At 39.3% G+C, this 27,057-nt stretch overlaps 1 protein-coding gene across 3 annotated transcripts in view; it reads left to right on the top strand.

The window, feature by feature from the left end:
• The window catches only part of KIF1B (kinesin family member 1B), a gene marked incomplete at its 3' end in the record, with an annotated part of 84,149 nt that overhangs the window by 5,943 nt on the left and 51,149 nt on the right, over window positions 1-27,057 (top strand). For 2 of the 3 annotated variants that reach the window (XM_080631393.1, XM_080631394.1), the window contains exons 2-12: window positions 10,440-10,516; window positions 12,757-12,936; window positions 14,895-14,960; window positions 16,701-16,879; window positions 17,645-17,756; window positions 18,755-18,832; window positions 19,068-19,133; window positions 21,164-21,239; window positions 21,504-21,582; window positions 22,121-22,263; window positions 25,843-25,976. In XM_080631393.1, coding sequence (XP_080487519.1) covers window positions 10,440-10,516; window positions 12,757-12,936; window positions 14,895-14,960; window positions 16,701-16,879; window positions 17,645-17,756; window positions 18,755-18,832; window positions 19,068-19,133; window positions 21,164-21,239; window positions 21,504-21,582; window positions 22,121-22,263; window positions 25,843-25,976 — 1,190 coding nt within the window. Of the gene's footprint in view, window positions 1-10,439; window positions 10,517-12,756; window positions 12,937-14,894; window positions 14,961-16,700; window positions 16,880-17,644; window positions 17,757-18,754; window positions 18,833-19,067; window positions 19,134-19,850; window positions 19,869-21,163; window positions 21,240-21,503; window positions 21,583-22,120; window positions 22,264-23,376; window positions 23,419-25,764; window positions 25,977-27,057 lie in introns of all 3 variants that reach the window. The other variant, XM_080631392.1, reaches the window with a different exon arrangement.

Here is a 27,057-nt window from a genome sequence, read left to right as displayed (position 1 = left end):
GTAGTAACCTTTTTTGAAGAAGCTTAATCCTAAGATGAGGGGAAGTGTGGTTTGTTGATCTTTTTGTTTCTGATCTAATTTTTAACTGTTTTCTTCATTAAATGACATATTGAATGGGAAAAAAACCCTATTGTGTGTGTATGCCTTCACAAGAATAACTGTGGGGTTATTTCTGCAGAATATTCTCTAAGTATAGTTTGGATAATTTAACAAAGGAACTTGGAAGTAATCTTTGGTCTAAATTACTGTTGAGAAAAGTCTCTATAAGAAATTGACTTTTATTTAGACTGGCACTGAGTACATGTAGATAGTAAAGTGATGGGAATTTATGGAGCATATGCTAGGCAAGTAAAAGAGTTCATTGTAGCTGTCTTTCCTAATTACTTTTTCTCCTCTTGATGAGACATTTTCAATGAAAAGATAGAATAGGTGGGAGGATTCGTTTTTGTAGATAGATTTCAGTCTTTCAATCTGTCTTTTTAGATTTTAGGTTTCTCAAAAAATGTAAGCATACCCCATTTGTGATGACTGGTGCCTGCCAAAAAGCATTGGTTCTTAAAGCATGTTTTGTGTAATGATTTTTCTGCATAAAGCTTGTTTTTCTTCTTCCCCTTTTTTTAAGTGTTTCCAGTTTTTTATACTTGTATCTTGCATAATGAGGTTGTCTTAGGAAAATAGAAAGCAGTGGAGGAAAGTCACGTAACCGTTACCCTGATTTTCTACTATGTAAATCCTCGTTATTGTGGTTAAAATGAAATGAATGCTTGTCCAGTATGTTAATACTACATTGCATTCATGATAGATGTGTTATCAATAAGTGCTGTTTAATGGGAAGTTAAATTGTGTCTTGTGGAGGATGCATGAATTGTATTGCAGTTGGGGTTGAATTGGGAAGTGGTTTGGAAGGCAAGTCAAAGAAACCACAGTGTTACCTAAGTTGATCTAATGATGGTCCTGTTTCCAATTACTACAGTTGTCACAAGTCCTGTAACAGGCGAGAAAAGGCTTGAATGCAAGTTTGCCTCAAAGAAAAAATGGAGGCAATTGCTATTCTCTTTAAATAGTTGCTCCAAGGAGTGGAGTTTGATGGGGAGTGGTTCTTACTTCTTTATTCTGTGTTTCTAATAGTTTAGCAGACAACAAGCAAAGACTCTGCATATGAACATTAGAGCTCCCTTGTCTTTTGCAGGGTTAGAGATTTCTGTTGCTTGTCCAGAAGTGGGTCTTTATCGTTGCCCCTGAATGCCCGTCAATGTTAACAGTTCAGCTGTGTTTTTACAAGTTCTGAATATTTTTGGTTTTGCAGAAGAAATAAGCTGGAATTGTTTTAGGTGCTTGGTTTTCCTTCTAAAGCCTTTCTTGTGATGGTGTAAAAATAACTCAAGAAGTGTTAATTCTGCAACACTGTTGAAAAAGAGAGAAATATTTTGGAAGATGACTTTGGGGAGGTGGGAGAAGATGAACATTTAATGATTTTTAAAGGTTATAGGTACAACTAATGGGTCTGGAGCAAGACCGTGGGATGGCTAGGATATTCCAGCTAATGTTAAATGCAGTTGGACTACATTTAAATAACTGTTGTGGAGTAAAGAGGGAAAACATTACTAATGAACCCAGAAAAGCTTTCTGTCAATGGTGAGTAAACCATGTGAAATGAAATGAAACCTTTAGAATTAGTGCCCACTGACACAGAACCAGGGCTTTAGAGATGGTTCTTTTTATCAAACGTTTAAATAATGAGCCACCTTTCAGTGTTCAAGTAGAAGTAAAGGAAACATAAATTGCCAATGGGAACTACTTTAAGAATAGGATTCTTTTTTCACTACATGAATCCTTTAAGATACTGAGGCTGGCACAGCTGACTCCCCAGGATTCCAGTGCTACATGATGTAGTACTTAATGTAGTGCTGGCATGTGTCTGAAGGTTGAAACGGCCTTTGGAGGAGGCCACTGGCTATTGGACTTGTAGTTAGGTGGAAGCAGGGGGTGAATGTTTTATCTGCCTTGAAGCAGAAAACATAGGAAGGAAGGATTCAGCTCAACTCCCAGTGCTAAGCCAGCTACATATATAGACCTGATATGCATCTTCTGGAGTAGGATGTTTTCAGGTTATCGGTTGACAATGGAAGTTTGGGAATGGTTTTGGTTCAGCTTTTCAGATACGTAGAACAGTATGGTTCAGCTCACTCCTGCTTGGTGCAAAGCCTGCTGGCATGCAGTTCTCCAAGAACACCAGCTGTAGAGCTGGTATTTATAGCACTTGGATCTGCAAGAGCAGCTGAGGATGAGAGCAGCTTTCTAGCAGCTTCTGTGAACGAGCACTTGCCGTGCGCTGGTGCTATTGAGCCGAACTCCCTCCCCCATCCAACCTTTCTCCCAGTCCAGGGCTGAAATTCCACGGTGGGGAGAGAATCCGGTTGAATTCCAAATGAGCTGTTCTTAGCTTCTACTTGGTTTCCTTCCCTTTTAATGATTTGAAAAATGCAAACAATGCTTTGAAAAGCAGGCACTGCTTTACGAGCTGGAAGTGTCCATTTCCCTTCATTTATCTCTTATAATAACAACCCTGAAAGTCTCCTGTAAAAACAGTATAGCCGTATATCTCATGGCAACCTGTGCCTAGGAAAGAAGCCTGTATTAAATGTGTCTTTGGGGTGTTATTCACGTTCCAGCAAATAAAGAATGCCTGCTCCACCCTGCTCTCGGTAACGAACATGTTCTCATTGTTGTCATTCCAGTCTACACATGGCGCAGATATACTTTCCAGACCCATGCTTTTTAAGAGGCTGTCTGTTGAATGTTGATTTGGTCCTTTGGAATGCATTCTGAAAGCCCCACATCTTTTATGTTGGTTAAATTGATTATTCAGACATTGTAAAATAAAACTACTGCTTATATTGATTCAAATAGAGTTTTAAGAAGGTACAGAAGTGACTGATTTGGTATCTGGTTCCCCAAATGTTACCTCTTCCAGAATTCTGTCTAGACTAGCATGGGTTTGGAAATTCTCTGCCTATTTATTTACCAATGATTAATGAGAACAAAAGCAAAGACAGGACAGGGCCTTTTTTGCTAACTATTCTCTTCGTATCTGGTAGAAATGTGTGCTCTGTGTAGATTATTGCTGCCACTGAGAGAATTACTGAGGCTGGTGTGAAGCTTCTTCTGTGTGATGAAACCTAATGTTATTCCATTTTAGAAATTGAAGAGGCTTTGTGCCTTGGGCACTGACAGATGTGGTAGCGAGATGGGAATGGAAAATGCGAATGACAGAAAGAAGGCTGATTGCACAAATGCTGGAAGTTCAGTTTCTCCAGTTGCATACCTGACTTTTGCCATTATTGTTTGGTGTTTATCTGATTGGCAATTGATAGGTTGTTTGTTGGTTGGTTTTTTTGTGTGTTTGTTGTTTTAATATTAATCTGTCAGTCTGCCTTTCCCTCTGCACTCCAGCACAGGCTGTATATCAGCTAATCCCAGGATTTAGCACAAGTTAATTCTGTCTGCTGGTGTTTATCTGAAGGGCAAACTGCAGTTAGCCAGTTCTTCACTGGAGCACACTACAATGACTAATGTGTGGCATGTCTGATGGCAGAGTGCCCTGTAACATGACTGATTGCTAACAGTGGTGGAGCTGTTGACTCTAGTGACGTGATTTTAAATGCAATGAGGGATAAGAGAATAATTTCAATTCTTAGCCCTTGTGTGCTTTGTGCTCTGTCTCTATTCCAAGAGCTTGTTGTATCCCCAGATAGTGAACTGCAGGTAACTTCTGACCTGCACAGCTAGTGACATCTGAGGAGCAGTGCTGACTGGGATGAAAACAGATTAGGCTCTGTCTGCAAATTCAGTGTCATAATCTGTCAGGAGATTCAAGTGGTTAAGAAGTAGTCTTGGTCATTCTTTGTGCCTGCAAAAATATTTATGTGGCTGAGTAGATGGGAATGGAATGAGGGGGCTGATCTTGGCTACATTTGCTTGCGTTTTCCTTCTCTGTAGGTTTCCCACTGTTTGTTTACTTGGTTAGTTTTAATGGAGAATGGAAATGTAAGTGCAGAACGAAAGGCTTGAAGTGGGAATGTGTTGTGTATGTGTTTAGGAACGGGTGAGAAGACAGAGAATGCTGCTTCAAGTATCCTAGAAGACTATAAATTTGCATCAGTTGTGCTCCACACTCTGGGTGTACTTGTAAAATGAAATGCGTATTAAATGTGTGCTTTTTGAATTTCATCTTCAACAAATCAAGATTGGATTGTAAAAAAGTTAGATGTCCCCAGTGCCAATAGGAGTGCAAAATGATACATATTGCAAAAGAAATGGTTCCTGTTTCAGTAGGGAAGTGGTCTTTCAAAGTTTGCTAACAGTTTGTGCTAAGATTAAAGACTAGCGACGAATTTGATGTCATCGACTGGAAAGGTTGAAAGTGTATGTTATTTCTGTGCTAGCTGATAAAGCAGATGGTGGATGCTATGAAAAATGTTAATTAAGGAACAAGTAGGATGGACTGTGGAAGTACCTTATGCCAGGAAATGAAGTTGCCTGTTTAAGGGCACGTTAAAATCCAAAGGTTTTGCGGAGTTTGGTTTGTTACTGTTGATACAGCACATCTAAAATTAGAACCCCTTCATTGATTGTGCTCCTGCTTTCCCCTTTTATTAGGCTGTACTGCTCCTACTATATATTTCTATACAAGGGCAAATTACTTGAAGTATGTGAGTCTTATGCAATGATACAAAATTAGATTATTTGGTGCTAAGAACTTTGTTTTAAAACACTTGGGTTTTTTACCAAGTTATGCATAAACCTCACCTGTTTGTGATTACAGGTATCAACCACCCTACTGAACTTCTGCAGCTAAGAGGCTAAAAAGAATAGTTTAAATGATTTGAGCTTCAGAGAGTACATGGATTACTCCTGCTTAGAGGTACCTCAGGTGGGGTGAAGCAGCTCTGTCTGGCTTACTGTGTAGCTGCAAGGAGAAATAAGCTTTTAAAATGCAAGCTGTGTCTCTAGGTTGGGTTGGCAGTGGGTATTAAACTGCTTCAAATGAAATGGTAATGCTACATAGCTGTTCACACAGTTGCTTTTATTTGAATTTTATATCAATTTATGATATGTAATTACTTCTACTTGGTCTGTTTGTTTACCAAAGTAGAGAACTGATACAAGTATTATGTCTTAAGGTCAAAATTTCTGGAAATTCATAAATCAAGAAAAGGAATAACATGGGCATTTATCCACTTGACCAAATCAACAATTGTGTATTTTAAAAACATGGATATTCCCATGCCTTTTTCTCAGCCTTCCATTCCAGAGGTACATGATGGACACTAACCCAAACTGTGTTTGCTGCCTTAGATCCCAGAGGAGTTTTAGAAACTGTAGTAGGAAAACAGTATCTTCAACTTGTTTCATCTTTTCCACACTGGAGTTAACGTGTGTAACCTTTTTCAGTACAGCAATGATATGGGAGATGGTGATTTTGTAAAATACCCCTTCCAGTTCCTGTTGGATGCAGAAAACTGAACTTGTCGGAAGCTGAAGGATTCCACATGACCTAAGAAGTTGGCTCTTGGTGAAGCAAGGGGCCTGAAAAAGGGATTGAGTTCGCTGGAAACTGGCTGCTGAGGCTAACTCCAACATTCATAGTTGCTAGGGTGCCATGTTGATGGTAACTAATTATAGCTGGGGCACAAAGCTTTAGTGTCAGTTTGCAAACAGAAGAGTTAATTGCCACATTGGACCTTTGAAATAGCAGATAAACAAATTTATTCTGTAAGATAAAAAGGCCATTAACGTGTTCCTGCTGTGATCGGCTGCCTTATTGCCTTTCTCATTTCCTCAGGCTCTGTAATTAAACCATTAGCTTGCGTACCATGCGGGGAGTCTATGTGGTGAGAGGAGATAGATGATGACCTAGTTCATGATTCACTAATCTTGGCCTTGCATGGCTTAAAAAACAAACAAGAATAACTGAAAAGCTTTTTGCATTCTTGTGCGTTTTGGAGACTTTGGAAACAGTCCTACGATTCTATTTGTTTCCTTGTTCAGCTGAAAGCACAGCTTGCTGAATAATTTGGTACATAGAATCAGAGTTGCCCACTCAGTCTAATTTCTGCATCATCATTCCTTTTTTTCTTTTTCCAATATATCATATGAGCTTTTAGGATAAAGCTTACCTGTGCTATAAGAAGTCTTTTAGTTTCTTAAGAAATATTCCTTAGCTTCCTTTAAACATAGCTAGATTTCACAAATCGCTTGTCCCTCCAAAAAAGATGCTTGGTGCTGTGTACACCTTCAAGTCAGGTCCATTACTTCAGCTTGAATTCCTGGTTTCTCAGCTGCCTCACCATCTTCTTTCAGGTGTCTTATCTCACGTTATTGTATACCTGCTCAATTGGTTCAAACTCAGACTGCGTCAGACATGACTGATGCTAGCGCATACCCATTTGGTGCTTGATGTTCCAAATGAAGAGGGTTTCAGGCTGATTGAAATCCACTGAGGTCATAGTCTTATATCTTCTCACTCGGTCAACTCTGCTGGGTTCATTTGTAGACAGACTGAGAATTCTGTTAAACCAGTGATTCTGAAAATGGAGGATGTAGACTCTGTAAGAAACAGGAATGGAGATAAACAGACTTCAGGCTTGGAGTAGCAGCTGAGTGAAAAGGCTGTGACTGGATCATAGTAGTGAGGGGCAGCATGCGGAGTTCTTGGCAGCCAGTTCTGACCCACTCCTGCTGCAGTGGAAGGTTTTGGCCAGGCAGCTGCATTCCCAACCTCTGACAGAGCTGCCTTCTTGCACGTTAAACTCCCTTTCCTGATACGGTTCTCTAGATAGGCTTTGCGAAAACGTGCATCCTAGAAAGTAGTTTGCAAAACAGTGAGCTGGACATGGAGTTCAGTGTGGAGGAGAAAATAATAATAATAATAAATGGTATAAAAAGAAAATGGGGCAGAGTGGATTCCAGAAATCACAAAGCTTGACCTTCACCCTTCACAAATGTGCTGGATCAAATTTAACCTTGAAGCAAGCAGGATGAATCTTTAACAGGAAGCTTGTAGTGCCTTGCCAGGCACTAAGCCTGTTGCATAGTTAGAGATCTGACTTTCATGGGTGGTCAGTGTGCCTTTATTCACAGCAAGCTGAGTGGAAAAGCTGCCTATTCTTCTGATGAAACATTTGGCTTCTTTGCTTTCCTTCTTGGTTTTGACTAACACTGAAATTCATGCTGCTTGTTCTGTACTCTGTTTCTGACACAGTAGAATCTTAGAAGGCAGTTTAACTCTTGTTTCCTTGGAGAGACCAAGTGTAGCTTTGCCTTGGCCAAGAAAAATGTCTTTTATGCTTATAAACAACAATACAAAAATGGAAAGCCAACCCCTGATGAATACTTGCTGTTTCACTGTTGCTTCTAAGAGGAGACGAATCAATTGTGCCATGAGGTAAATAAGTGAGCTCAAAGCTCTCTTTTGTGATTGCATTTGCATCTTAAAGTAAAACTGCACTGATGTGATGTTTGGGGGTAACCAATGCATGTTTTCAGATTGTAGTTAAACTGTGTTTCTTGGTTAGCAAAGTTATAGCTAGGCTTCTGGTTGTCTTGATTGCCTTCACAGTTTGCCAGGCTGTGAGTTTATCATTTCCAGAGCAATGTTGCAAATGCAATGTACCAATACAGGTAGCAATGTACCAGTACAGGTAGTTGCTCCTCTCTTTCCCTAGCCGTGACTTGCCTCCCAAGAGGCATGAAGAGTTCAAGTTAAAATCTTTTGCTGTTGAGAATAAGGCACAGAATGTATATTGTCAGGAGAGGTGCTGGCAGTACACTTCTATGTTATCTGCTTGGGACTGTGTAATATAGTACATCAGAATAGGTTCTAGTACATAGGAATGGGTTCTATTTGTTGCTGCTTTTGATGGTTAGACTACTTTCCCTTGAACTTACAGCCAAAAACAATTGAAGAAAGTAATGTTCACACCCAAAGGTTGTTCCATTGAACTAATGCAGACGTTGGGTTTTATTTGTACTGCTTTTTTGGGGAGGAACTTCGAGTTACAAGGCATTATTTCTTCCTTCCCTTTCAGAGCTGTGATGTTAAATAATGGAGAAGTTGTTGAATTGTAGCAGTCTGGAATACATTGAAAGAAGGGGACTGATTTAAATTTGGGGCAGGGCAGTTGTCTTTTTGGGTGGTTATTAGTTCACTTTAACTTTAGAACAGGTTTAATAGTGTGTGCTGCAGATGTGCTGGTATTTGGTCAGAACTACTAAAGGGAACCTAAAGCCATACATGATTGCTTAGGTTACCAGTTTGTTATGTGTTGATGCCCATGTTGCTAGTCAAACCGACAAGCATTTTTGCCATTTGATACTGTACTAGTGCAAGGCATAATATTCATTGGCTTTGCATGTCTGTCAGCTTTCATAAGGTAAGAATGTCAGCACAAGGTGCATCCAAGTGAAATGGAGTTACTCACAAGAAATAAAGTAGCAACTGTTGCTATTTGCAATCCGGTGATCTTTCCTCTACACTGTAATCTTGGACAACAGCCCTGCTCGGGGACACAGCATCTGGTAGAGGAGTGATTTAATTTAATCTGTAACCGCATTTTCAGAGATTTTGGTGAAACATAATGTTAAGTTCATGGTTGAAATGATAAGAGATGTGGGCGTTGTATTATTGGTACTTGTCACAGGAGGAAAGGGAGGAGCCCCAGTCTCTCCAAGCATAGCCGAACTGGCATGAGTATGTGAGAAATAAGCTTCCTTTGTTTAGGATGACTGGTATCACGATGTAAATCAACGCAAGGAAGACTGTCACTATGTTTGTGTAGCTTCTTTCTTTGTAGTTTTTCGTTTGCACATATCATATCACCCCCGAAATCAGATTGCTGCTTCAGGTGCAGAAGGGTATGTGTAAATCTATGGTGGGTCATCTAATTTTGGTACCCTCAGGAGTATGTCTTTTTACAATCCTTACTTACACAGATGGTGTTGAAAACAACTGTTGGAAGTAATAGACATAAGAATTTCCAGCACTGTAAGACTGAAAAGAAGAAAGCCATGGAAATTCACTCCTGCAGCAAGAGCTGTACTTATAAATTACCCTCCTTGAAATACAGAAATGACAGAGATTGTGCTTGCCCTTTAAAATGATAGCTGAATTAAAATACAGCTGAAATTAAAATACAGCTGAATCCATTGTGTATTACCCCCCTTCCCCAGCAAAGGTATAGGAAGCTGCTTTGTTGCTGGGAAAGAAAGAAACCCAAAGTAACAACCTAAAAGATATCTGGAAGAGCTGTCATTAATTGTGGGGCATTAATTGTGGGGAATGCACATGTGGGGGTCATATATTGAAGAAATAAGAGGATCTGAGAAAAGGAAAGGAGTATAAAATTTACAGATGTGCTGGTATGAAGAGAAGATGGGTTTTTGCAAAGCATGTTCATTCTGGTATTTGCAAAGTGTTTATTGAGTTCACTCAGCTGAAGATTCTTAGGTTCTTATGTACAAATTCCTTGAAAAGAAAATGAAGTCAAGGATTGCAAGAGCTGAAAAGGCCCTTGGAGGTCAGCTTTGTGAATGGGACTTGCAAAGGCTATGACATAGGAACTATACACAAGTGTTTTCATTCTGGCTTTGTGTGTGTGAATTTCATAGGGCCATCATATGTTATATGGAAGTTCAAAGAGGAAATGTACACAAGTTGGTATGGGGTCTCTGGGATTAAGTGGCTATATACAGCAAGAACATTTATGAGTAATACAGTTGGTTCAATTAATATCAGTCCTGTTAACGATCTGTCTGTAGGATTTGTACATATAAAAGAACATTGAAGTAAACTATGCACATAATCCCTGAAATATCTGTAGATGCTACTTTTTCATGTCTTCTTCCTTGCCCTGAAAATACTGAGCTTTGTAAAGAAAATAATTCTGCAATGAGCTCGTGTACTGTTTAACATGTATTTCAACATAGACTTGACTTGTGCTGCTGTGAATGCTTACGGAATGGTTTGGGTTGGAAGGGACCTTAAAGCTCATTGAGTTCCAACCCCTTCCACGGGAAAGGGACGCCTTCCGCTAGAGCAGGTGGCTCCAAGCCCTGTCCAACCTGGCCTTGAACACTGCCGAGGATGGGGCAGCCACAGCTTCTCTGGGCACCCTCACAGGGAAGGATTTCTTCCTAATACCCAATCTAAATCTCCCCTTTGTCAGTTTAGAACTATTTTTGCTTATCCTGTCCCTACAGGCCCATGTGAAAAGTCAGCACCATTCCTTCTAGGATTTTATTTTTCCCCCTTGACTTATTTCCAATGTGGCAATTCTGTGAATACTCAAGATCTGCAGATCAAGTTAAGGCTCAGCAAGCTCATTAATCATGATCCTAAATGTCAGCTTAGCTAAAAGCTTGCATTTTGTTTCCTGTAGGTATTATCAATCCAAAGAATCCTAAGGAAGCACCAAAGTCCTTCAGCTTTGACTACTCTTACTGGTCCCACACATCGGTAAGCTCTTTTACAAGAAAACCATGGGGGTGTGTTGTTCTTTTTTTTGGGAGGGCGGGTGGGTTGTTGACTGCCTTGATTTAACTGCGTTTTCCTCTGATCATGCCATCCCTGTCAGATGTTTCTGCATTGTCTCATCCTCATTCAGGTTAAAAGCTGGTTGTTGTGTGTGATCTTGTCCTGTTTGTGGGAGAGCAGAAAGCTGCACTCCTGAAGTTCCACACCAAGTTGTAAATATTTGAAAGGTTACTGCAAATATTCCCCAAGAATGTTCTGTTCTTGAAGGATGTGTGTGAACCACAGTTAATTCTGTTTTGCCCTTAGACAAGTGAAAGTTGCTTGAGTTCTTATAGCTCAAGGTGAGATGTAGTCTGGATTCCCTTGACATATCTGGAAAAGGCAGAGTAGTGATCCGTGTTTTGATAGCTGCAAAAGCAATGAACCCTCATCCAGCTCCTCTGCCCCACCCTTCTGCGAACTGGTGCTGAGGTCTCGCTGACTTCCAGCAATTGTTCTACAGCAGAACTGTGTTGTTCTGCCATCTACCCCTCCCCTGCCTTATTTTCTCAAAAGATACAGAAAGAAGGGATAATTAATTTCTCTAATTTTAGTAGCATGGATGCTGCAAATAAGGCTTCATATTTCTGAGCAGATCTGTGGCCAACAAGATTGTTTTCATGATGAAAAACTTGGATTTGTGCGGCTCTTCTACTGAATCTTCCAGAGCAGCCATGCAAGTAGATTACAGGATCCATTAGAACATTATGAACTTAATTCCTGAAAATTAGCAGATAAGCAGCATCAAAGAAAAGTGGTCTGATAAAATCTTTATCCCAGCATTAGAATGTTGGCACAGCTAAATTTGTCCTGATTTCAGGAAAAAGTAGTAGTAAAATCCAGCATTTCAGGAAGAAAGCGAATGCTAGATTAAGAACAACGTAGTCACAATATAGTGACATAGTCGTACAAAATTAAGTTTCAGTATTATGTTATCTCTTCTGGTTCATGCAGCATGAAACATCTGTGTAGATAATCATTAGTATGGTAATTTTTTCAAGTATATTTATCAAGGGCTTTCCTAAATCATCAAGACATGAGAAAAATGGGCTTAGACACTGAAACCAGCTTTCTGCCAGTGTTTCATGTCTTAATCCATGCCTGGAGCTGCACCTTGGGTTTCCTCTGGTGGCTGGATATTGGTGTCTGATCAATACCATGCCTGAAACACACTACTTAAAAAATAGAGAATTCATTTTTATCATTCATGAAGCTTTGCTTTAAACAAGTTCTGTATTTGCCTTGAGATCTGGCAAATGTGTTCTTATTGACATCTTTAACTTGTAATTTCTTTTCATTGCCTCTTTTCAAAACATAACAAACTTTTCAGTTGAGTGTTTGAATGTGATAAATTGCTTTGTCCTGATACAGATTTCTATCACTGGATGCATCTGCAGTAGAGATTTCATTTATCACTGGGCTAAGTTGCTTTAAAATAGCTTCTTTTTAATGTTATGTTTCAGTTTTATTGTTGAGTTTAGCCATAGAAAAGTGGTCTGATGCATTGTCCTTCACTGGTTCAGCTACTTGCTAATGTGAAATAATGTGTTTGACATACTTAGGGATTCTGTAGTCACCATTGAGGTTGTAAATAGAAAACTGCATTGGATTAGACAGTGGGATCAGGCAGCTGCAAGGAAAACTTGGTCATTTTAATGGTTTCTTTACACTCAATCTGAAAAAGCCCAACAACCAAACAAACCCAAGCAACTTTCTTCTCTTTTCCCTCTGCTACCCTTCAGAGCCCTTGTCAAGACCAGCCACTGTGGGGCTTTTTTGTAGCTCCCAGTCCTTTATTCATGTGTATTGACTCTCTGAACTCTGCTTTGGGTTTTCTCCCCCCAACTCCCTCCTCCCAGACACCACGAATCTCATTTGTCAGTGATCTTGCTCGAAACTTTTCCAATAGTGTCAACAATGCTCACAAACCAGACGAGGTCGGTTTCTTTGTGCAGATTGTTTCCTCAGCATTGATGGAGTGCTCCTGCATTGTCGTCCTTCTCCAGCTGGTACTGCCTTGGGAAAAAGCTGTGTGCAGAAATGTGCACATTTGTGTATTTGCTTCTTCCTAAGGGATTGACCCACAAAGGGAAAAAAGTAGGAAAAAAAACCCAGTTGCTTTTTGAAATGTTACTTGAATGATAGGATAAGACTGTATTTATGCTGTTTTCATGTCTTTCCAGCCTGAAGATCCCTGCTTTGCATCTCAGAGCCGTGTATACAATGATATTGGGAAGGAGATGTTGCTGCATGCCTTTGAGGGCTACAATGTATGCATTTTTGCCTATGGACAAACTGGAGCTGGGAAATCTTACACAATGATGGGCAAGCAGGAGGAGAGCCAAGCAGGCATAATCCCCCAGGTAAAACAGAACCCAGAAAGGGGATTTGGTTTCGTAGTATGTTCAGGCACATGCTTACTGGTGCACTGTTCTTATATTGCGATAACAGTTAACAGAGAACAACAGCTTATTCTGAAGTGAAAGAAATCTACTGGGGAAAAAGCATTATAAGTCATTTTCCTCTCTGTTACTTTATAAACGTGTACGATATACTCTGTATATTTTATATCCATCCAATTTCTCCACTTTGCCAGCAAACTAGCAAATCGGTATGTCTTGTTCACTGGGTTTTGTCTCTGACTTCAGCTAAGACAGCACTTAAACTTTGTATTCAGCAGGAATTCAAAAGGTAGCATTACTGATCATCATGCCAGGAACATTTTGTGGAAACAAGCTTCCCAAAGCTAAAAACTGAATAATGCATCTTGGTAAGGAAAGTGCATGAAAACGTTTTGAGATCCCCCCCCAAGAACTACTTTATAATGTAGTATTCTGTAGCTGTTGGTTGTGTGACATTTGTTCAGGCCTTCCTCAGCGTATAGGTGCTGACAGTGAAGCATGTTCATTGGAAGATAGTGTGTTCCTCCATTCCCAAAATAGAAACCTGAGGTTGGGTTTCAGTTTTGATAAACAAATATGCTGAACAGCTTGAGTCCTCATTCTGCTGCAGGTTTGCAGGAGACATTGGCCCTGTGCCACAGGTGTGAAATAGAGGACACAGAGTGTTGTTCTCTGTTAATAGCATGAGCATACGTCCTGAAATAGGTTGCAAGTGTTCTGATGATTAGCTTAAAATAACATTGGAAGAGGTAACATGGTGAAGGACAGAATTCTTGCTTCTAACCATTTTGGTTTTATTAAGCAATGTCATTATTTACAGCAGAACAGGTGAAATGAGCTGAAAATCTGTGACAACAGCTTCATGCTAAAATTTTTTGTTGTAATCTTGGTATTCCTATTTGTTTTTGTAAAACTTCAAATAGATACAAAGTAAATATTGTCCTAAAAATCCTCTAACTTAATAATGCTCCTGTGGATTGAATAATACTCCTGTTATCTACTGCAGTTTTAAACCAAAATGGTTTTCCTCAAACTTCATCAGGAAGCCTTCCCATAAAGGTACAAAATGAACTGTCTGTTGAGGGAGACCTTGTTGAATCTGTTCTCACACAGAAGGTACAGCACAGTCATGATTGAAGTAATGTAGGTTGTTGACATTAAATTCTTAGGTGTTGACAAAAATTCCCTCTCTGCCAGTCCCTAATGTGGAGCTTTGATACTTCAGCCATGTGTTGACTGAATACTTCAGAGTTTGTGCTCTCCAAATTGCCTGTATTCTTCATAATCTATTTTTCATACAGTGGCTTGTAGATATCTGTTCCAGAAACCTCTTTCTATTGTTATTCCTCTTTGTACCCATGCTTTACAATCTACAAATGGATATCCGTGGCTTGCCCACTGTTCATCTTTTCTTCCTTTATCACAATTTTAGGTGTCTCATTTCAGTTACCTGTAGACAAGCACTCTTGAAGCAGTAGACTGCTTATAGTTAAAGCATCCTTCATATGAAGATACTGTTAACAAATTTTGAAGTAATTTCTGCCTGTTGATTTAAATCTGAATCCTGGAACCTCAGCACACTGAATAAACAGACCTGTTTTTATGAGACTAGGAGAAGATTAAGAATTTTAGTAATTCCTTTCTAAAATTAGTGCTTCCCATTTCAGTTGTTACAAGCTTTTTCTATTTTATAGTACAGAATAACAGTGTTGGTTAAGCCTAAAACAGTTGTTGAGCTACTATATAAAATAAGGTTGAATGATAGTGATGTAGAATTGAGAAGCTGTACGTGGTTGCTGTAACAAGTTCTTTCTCTTCCTGTGCCTTCAATCTAAAGCCCATTTAATGACATGTCATAGTAGTTACTTGTTACCATTCAGGTAAGACTAATTCCTGACTCAGGTTTAATCTCTTTCCAGCTGTGTGAAGAACTGTTTGAGAAAATCAATGACAACAGCAATGAGGAAATGTCATATTCTGTAGAGGTGAGTATGGCGAAGGATCAAAGAGTATCTGTGTGCTGGACATCAAACTGAGTGTGGGTGCTGCATTACTGATGTTGGATTAAGATGCTGTGGGTTTTTTAATTTCATCTTATTTTAAGCTTTGTGTCTTTTCTGTTTCATGTTTGAGGCAAATGTAGTTAAAACCTGTCTGGGACTTCTTATTTCCTTGCCAATTGTTACAGTCATAATTTATACCCTGTTTCCCAACAGGACTTGTCTGCATAGCTCAGTCTTACCTGCCATCTGTTAGTAGGGCTGGTTTACAGAGAAAAATTGTTTAAGTTGTGCATACGTAAGAAGTTTGACAGTACTTAATTTTTCTTAATAATTATCCTTACTTAGATTGGGCTGTATTTAGAAAGTGGTTTTGTCTCCCTGCACCACTTGAAGGCAGAAATAAAAGCAGCCACTTCATAGAAAGACTATTTCCTGTCTTTTACTGGGTTTTTTTTCCCCCAATCAGTGTTAATGGCTTGATGTGCAAATATGTTGCAGGCTATGAAGAAAGGAAGAACAAAAAGCTGGTAGAATTCAAATGTGATTATTATTAAGAAATGTGAACTCCAATCACTGCTGCTTCTAAATTACAGAACTGGAAAATTACTAGTTCTGTGGCCCTGAATCTGTCCATTTTAACACTCCGTTTATTTGCATTTCATTAACATTGTTTAGTGCTTGAATACCATAGGAATATCATGCTTAGGATTTGTGTATGAGAAGATTCCCACATTTTCCTGATGTTTTTTCTACTTCGTACATATTTCTTGTTCTGATTATGTCTCTGAGAATAGATTTGTGCATGTGTGAGAGAGAAATAGTCTCTTATAATGGAAATCCAAAAGAACAAACATCTGACAAATGAGTAGAAAAGGGAGTCAGGAATAGTGATGGAAGTGTATAAATAGTGTGTTGTGATCTGTTTTGGGTATAGAATTCATTTATCTGCACTTATACAAAAAGAGGTCTTCAATCTTGAAATCTCTAAATTTAGAGATTGAGCTTGCATCTGTAATCTTTCCACAGAATGAAAGTAAATAACTTCCTGTCTCTTTCAATATTTAATATCTTCCCTGCTGCAGCTACCAAGTACCTGTTGGACTGGGATAAGCCTAGTGCCACGAGAAAAATAGAAATTAAAGAATTAAAGAAGCTTTATAATTTATTTCAAAGGGTGCAGATTCCAGATTACCATAGTTTGAATGATTATACTGATGACTCAGGAATACAGCAGGATGTGGGGATAGCTTAGAATCAAATTTGCTTCTGCATATAAAGAAATCAGTTCCTTTTCCCTTCTTAAGTTTGCTTTGGAGGCTCATAAGAGAGATTCCTGCTTACAGCAGATTCCTCCTACCATCTGTCTTGTTTGCCTCTTTACAAAGATAGTTTTGCTGCTGTGTCATATTAAGGCTGTTAAGATGATTGTGAACTCATGTGTATAATTTTTAATTAAACACCAGTGCTTTCTGAAATACTTGAGGGATTGGTACATGAATGTGAGTCCTGCAGCTTGTGCTGGAGATCTGAGGCATGAGACTAGTGGCTCTTCTTCCCTTCTGCCATTGTCTCAAGCTGTTAATTGAACTGAGACACTCACCTACAACATTGCTGTAATGGACTGGGGGAGTTTCTACCAGTGGCGCTCCAAAGTGCTGCAGGGCTGCTTGCAGAGGAAGCCTTAGGAAACACTAAATTGTCCATGCAAATTCCTGTTTTCAGGTGAGTTACATGGAGATTTACTGTGAGAGAGTCAGAGACTTGTTGAACCCGAAGAACAAAGGCAATTTGCGGGTGCGAGAACATCCTCTGCTTGGACCGTATGTGGAAGATCTGTCCAAGTTAGCAGTCACATCTTACACAGACATTGCTGACCTCATGGATGCTGGGAACAAAGCCAGGTGAGTGATGATAGCACACTGTATATTTTTATCTCTGTTGTGGGGATATATGGCATATAGCAGCAAATCTAAAATATCTTCTGTGATGCATTGGCACTTCTGGAAGAAGCTCAGGAAGAGTATTATACTCCTCAAGCTGAGGAGTACTGCTGAAATGTGCACTGATCAATGCTGTTAAAAGGCTGAGATTGATTTGTGTGGGGAAACAGCACTGCAAATCACTGTATAGATATTTAAAGCTTGTAATGGCTTGAGATGAGGTGCGTAGATAATTATACTGGTTTTTAGTTCTGCCTTTGTTGTGTACTCTATCACTATATTGGTATAAATACACATGTGAACACAGTCTTCTCTTTCATTTAGTCAAGTGGCCGGGACTTAAGTTGCCATTTTAGCTTTCAGTTCTGGTTCATTAGTAGTTGTTTTCATGACAGCTGTAGGCTCCATTTAACAATGCGTGGGAAAGATTGATGTAATGCTGCTTGTGTTTTCTTGGGTGTTTGAGTGCAAAGTAGATTACTGAGTACACAGATTGAGGAAGCTCTCTTTAAGTTGTGATGAAGATGGGAGTAATTCAGGAGTGAAAAATCACAGGGTTTGTTAATAACATTCAAGGTGGCTTTGTCTTCGTTACCAGGGCAGAACATAAACTATACAGCCTCTTCGTCTCATTCCTCCCCAGCTGCTTTCAGCCCTGCAGGTAGTTGTACTTGGAGCACAGAGGCTACTGTTTCCTAAACATGTCTATATCTGTTCATATTTTAGGACTGTGGCAGCTACCAACATGAATGAAACCAGCAGCCGCTCTCACGCTGTGTTCACAATTGTCTTTACTCAGAAGAAACATGACACAGAAACTAATCTTTCCACAGAGAAGGTATGTTACAAATAAGTGGCTTTCTGATAGTTTTTCACAAGTCTTCCTTGCAGTGACTTATTCTTATTGGCAGTATGATGATAAAATGAGAATTAATTGGGTTTTCTGGTGTTCTGTTTAAGGCTGTGTGTCTTGACAGGGTGTTTTTATTTCTTATGGGGTTTTTGTTTGAATGTTAATTCTAAAAACATATGAATGGAGAATATGTGTAGGATGAAAGTATAGAGATGTAGGGAAATATAGCCTTAAGGACTAGAGTCTGTGGGGAGGCATATAGGAAATAAAGGAAGTTAATATTTTCCAGTATTGTTCTGAAAACTTTCTGTGGTTTTGCTTCTCAGTGCAATCTTTGCCTCCTTAGTTCTTTTCTGTGGGCACAGGAATTGGAATGAGTGAGAATTAAGCACTTGTTGGAATTTGCATGTTAAAAGGAGGTGCACTGTTTAGCATGGGATAGTTTTTTCTGCCTTCTGATACTGTGAAATAGAAGCTGCATGCAGAAGTAGCTGAAATACAGGTAATGTTCATGTTTCTGAACTCACTGTTGTGGACAGATCTGAAAAAAATGATGTATTGAAGACACCACTTCCTGTAATATTATCATTAACTGACTTGCAGTCAGTTTAGTTAGGCCAGTGCATTGCTGTTGATGTCTTTAGAGTCAGGATGAAACATTAAGTTTCTCCTCTTATGAGATTCTTGTGCTGTCAGCAGTAGTTTTGACTTCTGTTCTACTCCGTTCATGCAAGACCTCATTCTCTCTTTATAGGTAGAGGGGTATAGTGATACTTAAACTAGAGCATAATCCCAGACGCCTCTGATCCATAAGATAACAGCATCAAGCTAATAGCTTGTGAAAACTTTGACTGTAGTTTTAAGTACACTGCGGTGGTTTCTTTAGACAATAGAGCTATTCTCATGCTGTAGAATTCTTTGAAGTTTTGTTATTTAGCACACCAAGAGCTAATTCTCATCGTTGATGTGCTTTCTCTCCTCAGGTCAGCAAGATTAGCCTTGTGGATCTAGCTGGGAGTGAGCGAGCTGATTCAACTGGTGCCAAAGGAACCCGATTAAAGGTATTGGGCCATCAGTGTTGGGAGGAAGAAAGCTGCACAAGCTTCATGTGGGCTTTTCACTTGACAAATAATGAAGAAAAGAAACAATTGCTATTCTAAGTATGGAAAAAATTGTTGCAAAACTGAAGACTTTTTCTCCTCTCTGCTCATGGATTTGATTTGGCTTGTTTAGTCTGCAGAGGTTCATGGTTGAACAATTCTAATTGCTATATAATACTGGATTTTCTTTCCCCAGGAAGGAGCAAATATAAACAAGTCTCTCACAACTCTGGGCAAAGTTATTTCAGCACTGGCTGAAGTGGTAAGTACAGCATTTAGTTACCTGCAACAACCTATTCAAAACTTGTAAAACTGACGCAGTAAAAACTGTACAGCAGAATTGTTCATGTTCTTGGCTTAGCATTCTGAGCCAAATTAGCTGTGTGTATTTTGGTAGATGAATAGTGTTGGTAGTATTCTGTGAACGTCGTGCAGGCTGGTAGAAACTTTGTTGACAGAGCATTGGTTTATTTAGCTGTGAGGAAGCCTTGCAAAAGAAGCTATTGTTTGTGTAGAAGACATGTTCAAGTAGCAAGCTTTTAGTTCTGTAGAGCAGTTTACTTGAAAGAATAAGTTTATAAAGCTAACTGCAGGTTTGTTATTAAACTTTAGCAATGCAGTGTTGATTATCACTGGCTTTTTTCAATGGCAAGACTTAATAATGTGTTGAGTTGAGTGAGCATATGTTGAACACAGTGTTGTAGGTTCAGAAGAATACTTTGTCCTTTTTTATAGTCAACTGCTATTTAAAAAGCCTAAACTGCTGTTTCTTTTCAAAGTGAGTTCTCAACAGCTTGGGCAGGTTGAGTATACTTAAGTGCTTTTTAGATTGGTCTTTTTGTTATGAAAACTCTTCTCATCCATTGGACTTCTCAGGAAAAGCAAATACTATCCAAGCTAACATGGTAATTCTGTATAAAGCTCTCCTAAGAAGCTCATCTTATATTTTCTTCCTCTTTCTTTAATGCTTTCAACTTAGGATAACTGCACCAGCAAGGTATGATGGTCTGAGTAGTAGTGGATATTGTCTTGTTTTGCCTGAGTGTAAGATTTTATTCTCTTCAGTTTAGGAATCAAAGAGCAAGGATCTCTTATGTCAGGTCCTTGAGAAATTCCTGTGACTCTAAATTACAATCATGAAGCCTGAGAATTATCAGTAGTATAATTTAAAAATGTTCTAATGTTGGGAATAAAGTAATGAAAAGTGCACATTTCTGTATATGTTTAGGAATATTCTAATTGCATTCCTGCTTCTGATTTGGTGATTTACCTTGGGAATATTTACTTTTCATATGGATAACTTTGTCCTTGCTTTCATGCTTCTACTCTCTGTACTTTTGTCTTTACCCCATAGGATGGATTGTAGGCGATGAGTCAATTCTAGTTTTCAGCTTTAGCATCTGGTGCTTAAGAGCCCTTTGTAATTTTACTCATGCATTGTAAGGTTACTCACCTTTGGTAATGGGCAGTAGAACTATTGCAAGACCAACACATTTTAAGCACCTCTTGAGTGTTAAGAGGAGTTTCACACAAATGATAATCAGGCCTTTTATTGCAAAGCCATATCCTATGTTGAGTGTTGGGTAGAATTAAACTTGTGGCATCTCTTGAAGCAAGATGCTTGCCTATTAACTATTTGTGTAAGTAAACAAATGACCCAAGCCTCACATTCTGTTAATGTGAGCTTCTGTTAAAGAGCTTTTGGAGTTAATCATTTTTTCATTTAGATCAAATAAAGAAGCTGGGGAAGTCTGCCCAAGGTGCTGAGAAAGCCCTCTTCTCTTGTGTGGAAGTTCTAATCTGTCACTAGTGACTTTGGGATCAAGTACTTGGGCATCTAAGTAGATACGCTCAGATCATATGCCTTGTGCACCTGTATCTCTGTAGCTGTGCAATATCCTGTAACAGACTTTTGACTGCTCTTGGAAGCTGTAACTTTTCCACCAAAAGAGAAATGAATCTTCCTCTGAACAATTTACTGCCTAAATTGTCTTGGAATGGTGTTAAAACACACAATTTAAACATCAGGAAGATATCCTTCACACACAGACAAACCTTTCTGAAGGTAGTGCGTCAGGGGAATTCTCTGGACTGCTTATCATCATGTTAGATGTCTGAATATGTTGCATATTGTCTCATAATCACTTGTACAACTGAGGATGGGCCATCCCTCTGTTTAGATAGCTTATGTGGATGCTGTCACTGTTCTTTTAATATCTATTCTATGATTTTTTGTGTCTTAATTTTCCTTTTGATGTCTGTTTTTTCAGTAATGTGTTCTTTTCTTTGTAGAGTAAAAAAAAGAAGAAGACAGACTTTATACCATACAGGGATTCTGTACTAACATGGCTTCTTCGAGAAAATCTAGGTATGGCTGATTTCCTGTGCCAATAGGGAGAAAAATTCTCATTCCATTTTCTGACTGCTTTTAACTCACTTATATTTGTATCAAGTATGAAGTTAAATAATTTTGCTAATCAGATCTCAGTCATATAGTTCTACCTTTACAGCTCTTTGCTATGATTTTTGGTATGTTCCTTAGAATGTAGAATATAGTTGAATTCTATAATTTTTTGAAAATGCTGTTGATGAATACTGTAATTTCATCTGAAATCTTGCCTGTTTGTTGTAGGTGGTAACTCCAGAACTGCGATGGTTGCTGCTTTGAGTCCAGCCGACATAAACTATGATGAAACTTTGAGCACTTTAAGGTACTTTCTTTTTATCTGAGATGGATACAAGTAGCTGTTAGCTCTAATAGCCACATTCTATCCTCAGACTTTTGGGTTATTATGCTTCAAGAACATCTGTAGGGAAGATGACTCAATACAAAAATTCAGTTACTCTGAAAGAGGAAAACTGATCTATTTTGTGTGAACAGGGAGCTAGGCATTTATTGCCTACTCTTAACTTGAAAAATCAAACTCATCTTGTGTTCGTATGTTCTTTTCCAGTGTGGTTCCTAAAATTGAGCACACTGGTCAAGCTGAGGATTCAAAGCACTGAATAAAGAAAGAGAGAAAGAAAAATGTATTGTTTGTTGTACATATTGTTAATCTGTCTTTGAGTAGGACTTTTTGGAGCAATACGCTGTATTAAACATGAATTCAAATGCATGCCTTAATATAATCCAGGATTCTTTTCTGACATAAGCTGCAGCTAAATGTCTTCTGTATTGCTGCGTACCTGCGTTGCATATAAGCGTTTACATTCTCATTGTAAGGTTTCACTGGTTTGGTCTGGTTCCAGATATGCAGATCGTGCAAAACAGATTAAATGCAATGCTGTTATCAATGAAGATCCCAATGCCAAGCTGGTGCGTGAGCTGAAGGAGGAGGTGACAAGGCTTAAGGATCTCCTGCGTGCCCAAGGGCTGGGAGATATTATTGACAGTAAGTGGATTAAACAGACCCTACCATCTTGAGGTTGGTCTGTCTTACAGAGAAGGGAGGGCTGGGCCTGTGGTTTAAGACAAGGGAGTTAAATGTAGGTGCCGATACTAAATTTGAACAGGGTTTTAGAAATGGTAGCATGTTCTGTCTTTAAACAGTCCATCCTAGGATTGTCTGTAGAGAGGCCACCTTCAAAGTCTCAAGAAAAGACATGGAAATTGAGTTTCTTGTTAGTGTAGAACTGATTTTGTGTAATAGAATTTACACATTCAGGAGTTGCCCTGATGTGTTATGGAGGGGATTTTGTCTGGCTGCCCATAAAAGGAGGATAGAAACTTAATTTCATACTGAAAAAGAAAGCATCTTTTCTTCCTCCTTAAAGGGTTAAGGTTGTTAGTTGATACCTGGCTTCAATGCCCTCCTTGCTCAGAAAAGAAAACGATGACTAATTCCTGTTAGACAATGTCCTGAGTGACAAACCATTTGTCATCTCAAAATAACCAGCTATGAAACAGCTGCTTGTGAATAAATAATGAATTCTTTCGGGGCGAGATTTTGAGTTAGGTTGGCAGCGCAGTATTGTACTGGTTTGCTTTGCCAGCAACCTCTTAAAGCACCAGAACACATTTGTGCCTGAATTCTTTCCTTGTCTTCATTCCAAACAAAGCAAATAAACCAAACGTTAGGCTGCTACGTTCTTCTCTAATATGAACAATGGTTTAATTCCTAGGGAAGGAAGTGCCCATAAAAGCCCAGAATGTATTCCAGTGGATTAAAAGATTCTTTGACTTAAAAAAGGGGAATGTTGCACTAGATTCTGATTTGTCAGAGCTTATTTGCCTGTGAAGCAGAAGTCCTAACTGAGTCACAGACTGCTTAAAGATGTGTAACATGTATTTACCTTTTTGTTTGCTTGTTTTCAAGAGAAAACAATGAAATGCAAGTGGTTATGTCTGTGTTTTTTGGTTCTAAATCAAAACTGGAAAAATACCTGTGTTACTGAAAATTGTATTTTGTTTCTTTAAATATCAAGTAGTATTTTCTTCCCTTCCTGTGTCCTAGTGAACCTTCAATTTTGATCCTTCTTGTGTTTTCCCTCCTGCTTCCTTTCAGTTGATCCAATGGGAGATGAATACTCTGGAAGTGGAGGCAAATGTGTGTATTGTGTGATTCTCTTTTTAACCTGCTTTCTCTGGATCAGCTTTTAACTGAGCTTTGCATGCCAGCATTTCTCACGGGGAAATCCCAGACAGAACACTCACTGTGGAATGCAGTGCTGGTTCATGGAAACTAGCTTAACCAGCATTCTTAGATTGAGTTGACAGTCAAACAGAAGTGCAGAGTTTCAAATACAACATATGTTCATTGCTTTCTTTCTGGCAGGATATAGAAAGGAGAGTAGTAGTTCTTTAGTCTGTTTTCATGACAGGCAGCAGTTTAGATTGGAACTGAAAAATCATTTTCTGAACTCTTTCTGAAGTTACTTAGTTGAAACAGCTTCCGCACACTTAGCTTCTGGCCTCAGCATCTCTTTTCCACCTAGAAGGGTTTGTTTTAAATGTATCTAGTGATATATAAGTATATCTATTTCAAGATGAAATGTTATCAGTTCCTCCTGGAGACAGAGATTTGTTTATTTATATGGTCTCTTTAAAAACATGAACACCTTATACTGATGAAAGTCACTTGTTTGAGCTCAAATACTTGGTTGCAGATGACTAACTGAATAGGGTTAAAACAGTCAGCAAATAGCATTTTATTTCTGTTCTACTGTTTGCTTCTGGGAAAGGGAAAAATACCCTGTCCATTGCAGGAGAAATGTATGTAAATTAGGGGTTGGTAGACTTTTTAAACTCTTTCAGTCAGTTTTTTTCACCCTCACTTAGATAGCATAAACTGGAAGAGATCTGTCTGAAATTTCCTAGAATTAAAGCTACTGGTGGTGTAAAGACTCATCTTGGCCTTGTCTTACATTCTGATGCTGCTTCCAGCGTGTGCATATGTCATCTGTGTGAAAGCTGCAGCCTCCAGGAGAAGCGTGCATGATGTTGAGGGTTTTTGGTTCCCTATGGTCACAGCAACTGAAAGCTTTTGCAAGTGCCACTTCCTTTATCTTCAGGGGTGCATGTGTCTGTTGGCCTCTCGGACTTCATCCTCCCTGCTCTGTCATGCCTGCTTTCCTCATCCCGATGGCATTCCCTTTCCTTAACCTGCTTTTCTTCTGGTAAACTCCCACCCCTGCTTCCTGTATTTGCAGATGGTGGTTTTAAAACTGACTTGATGCAGTCATGTTTTATGAGGCTGAAACAGCAGGTTGAATGTGGAGTGAACTAGGGTATAAGGCTGACAATAGCAGGATTGTTCAGGGGAAGAGTAGAGGAGATGTAGGAGGACATGGAAATCTATGCAATGTCTGGGCAAGCATCTCATTTTTGTAAGTGTGAAGCCCTTGTTTATAACTTGCAAGGTCTGATTTGAGCTGTTTCTTTCCTAAGGATGCTTATTTTAAAGCATTTTTAATGGAGTTTAAAGCTATCAAAATTGTTATAACTGAGCTGTTTAGTTGTCTGGTATTTCCAAATTAGAAGATGTTTTTGGGGGTGTGTGTGGTTATTCTGAGAATATGGTTTACAGACATAGCTGAGAAACCAAGTTTGATTAAAATAAATTGCCTTTGGATATTTGTTCTTAAATCAGTCATTCACCTTTTCCTTGTTTTCAGTCTTTCAAGGAGGCATCTTTCAGACCTCCAGGTTTTCAGGCTACAAAAGCTGCCTTACTAAATTTTAGGGATTTTTAAGGCCTCCCTCGTATCAACTAAGACCAAAAAGCTTTAAAGCACCTTCTGAAGTTGGAGAACCTTATCAGATATTTCACTGATCAGGTGTCTTAGCTTTCCATTTTTCAGATAAGGAGGGTTAAGAGGTAACATAATGATGTTGTTATGGACTTGTGTTATGTTCTCCCCATCATGGACTGAAGGTGATTTGCATACTCCTCTGTGAGAACTTAAGGAGGGGTAGCTCTTTGTGAGCTGGGTGGCTCAGCAGCAGAACCACTCCTGTGACAAACATATTTACTTAGTCATGACTTTAGATTAAAGGAGTCCAGAAGTGAGTGTTTTGCTGAGTTGAGAATATCCCTGAATCTGCTCCTGGTCTGAGCTCTGTGGTGCTCAGTTTAGTGTTAGTTGGGAATAGGATGGTTGATTTTTTGACAAGTGTGTAAATTACTTTTTTTCCAAGCTTTTTTTGATCAAAATGGTTTATGATGAAGTTGTTACTGGTAATTCCCAGGGTCTGAGCTACCCATATATTATGGATACTAATATTAAAAGATTTGTTTCAGAACTGCCATCTAAAAATTACAAAACTTGTTGCTGCTTAAATGCTTTCCTCTTACACTGGTGTTTCCTTCCTTTCCTTTTTCCTCTTCCTTCCTTCTTCCTATTTTCCTTTTCCCCATCTTCCTGCCTTCCTTCTGTCTGTGTCTTTCTCCCAGATTTGAAAGATTTTCAGAACAATAAACATAGATACTTGCTAGCCTCCGAGAATCAACGTCCTGGCAATTTTTCCACAGCCTCCATGGGGTCTCTCACTGCATCTCCATCCTCCTGCTCTCTCAGTAGTCAGGTGGGCATAACATCTGTGTCCAGTATACAGGAAAGAATCATGTCGACACCTGGAGGAGAAGAGGCAATTGAACGTTTGAAGGTAGGTATTGCTGTAGATCATAGAATCATAGAATAGTTAGGGTTGGAAAGGACCTTAAGATCATCCAGTTCCAACCTCCCTGCCATGGGCAGGGACACCTCACACTAAACCATGCCTCCCGTGGCTCTGTCCAACCTGGCCTTGAACACCGCCAAGGATGGAGCATTCACAACTTCCCTGGGCAACCCATTCCAGTGCCTCACCACCCTTACAGTAAAGAATTTCCTCCTTAGATCCAATCTAAACTTCCCCTGTTTAAGTTTGAACCCGTTACCCCTTGTCCAAGGCTAAATAGCAGTGAACCTGGGGAACTTTCCTTCATAAATATATCGAGTATGCTACCGTTCTGGTAGGAAGCTGTCTGAAACCCACTTGCACCTTTAAAAGGGCACTTAACTGTGGTGGGCTAGAAGCTGGGTTCATGCACAGCCTTTCTTGTTAGTGTTACTTAGGTTTAATAACTTAGAATAACTTAGGTTTAATTGTAGTCTGGAGCTCAAGTAAATTATAAATGAAAGTCTTGATTTGTGTTTACGAGTCCTCTGATGCTGTGGTAATTATGGAAAATGTGATCATAAGTATAGACTTCAGGAGGCCTGGTCAGCACTAGTGTGGACAAAGTCTGCCTAGCAAATGCACTCAGCTTTCAGAAAACCAAATTACCCCCAAGTTGAAAGGAACAAGGAAGAATAATCCTGCCACTGTTGTATTCACCCAGCCCCCACAGATCAAAATGTGAAGCACACAGAATAGCATGCTGTACCCAGACAATAGCAGCCTTGTCCCAGTTCTGCATAGAATTGAACCGCATCAGAAGTGCATTACAGTGAAGTATTTCTTGATTTTTATGAAAGCTCCCCCCAGTCCCCATGGGTGGATGAGTGGGGAGAGCTGGCCGCGTTGAATCTCTGCTTCATTCTCATGTCTTGTCCATGAAACGCTGCCACAGGGATTGGAATGGGCTGGAACACACACTGCATATCCCTTTCCGATTGGAAAGCCGCTGTTGCCATGGCAATAACAGTGTGGTCTCTGCAGTGCCTTGGCATCCAGCTACTGAATGATGTCTGTAAATCAGATT

Source organism: Psittacula echo (genome assembly GCF_963264785.1).
Source record: "Psittacula echo genome assembly, chromosome: 17".
Classification (NCBI taxonomy): Eukaryota; Metazoa; Chordata; class Aves; order Psittaciformes; family Psittacidae; genus Psittacula; species Psittacula echo.
Note: the sequence above shows the minus strand (reverse complement) of the source record. Positions and strands in the feature narration are given on the sequence as shown.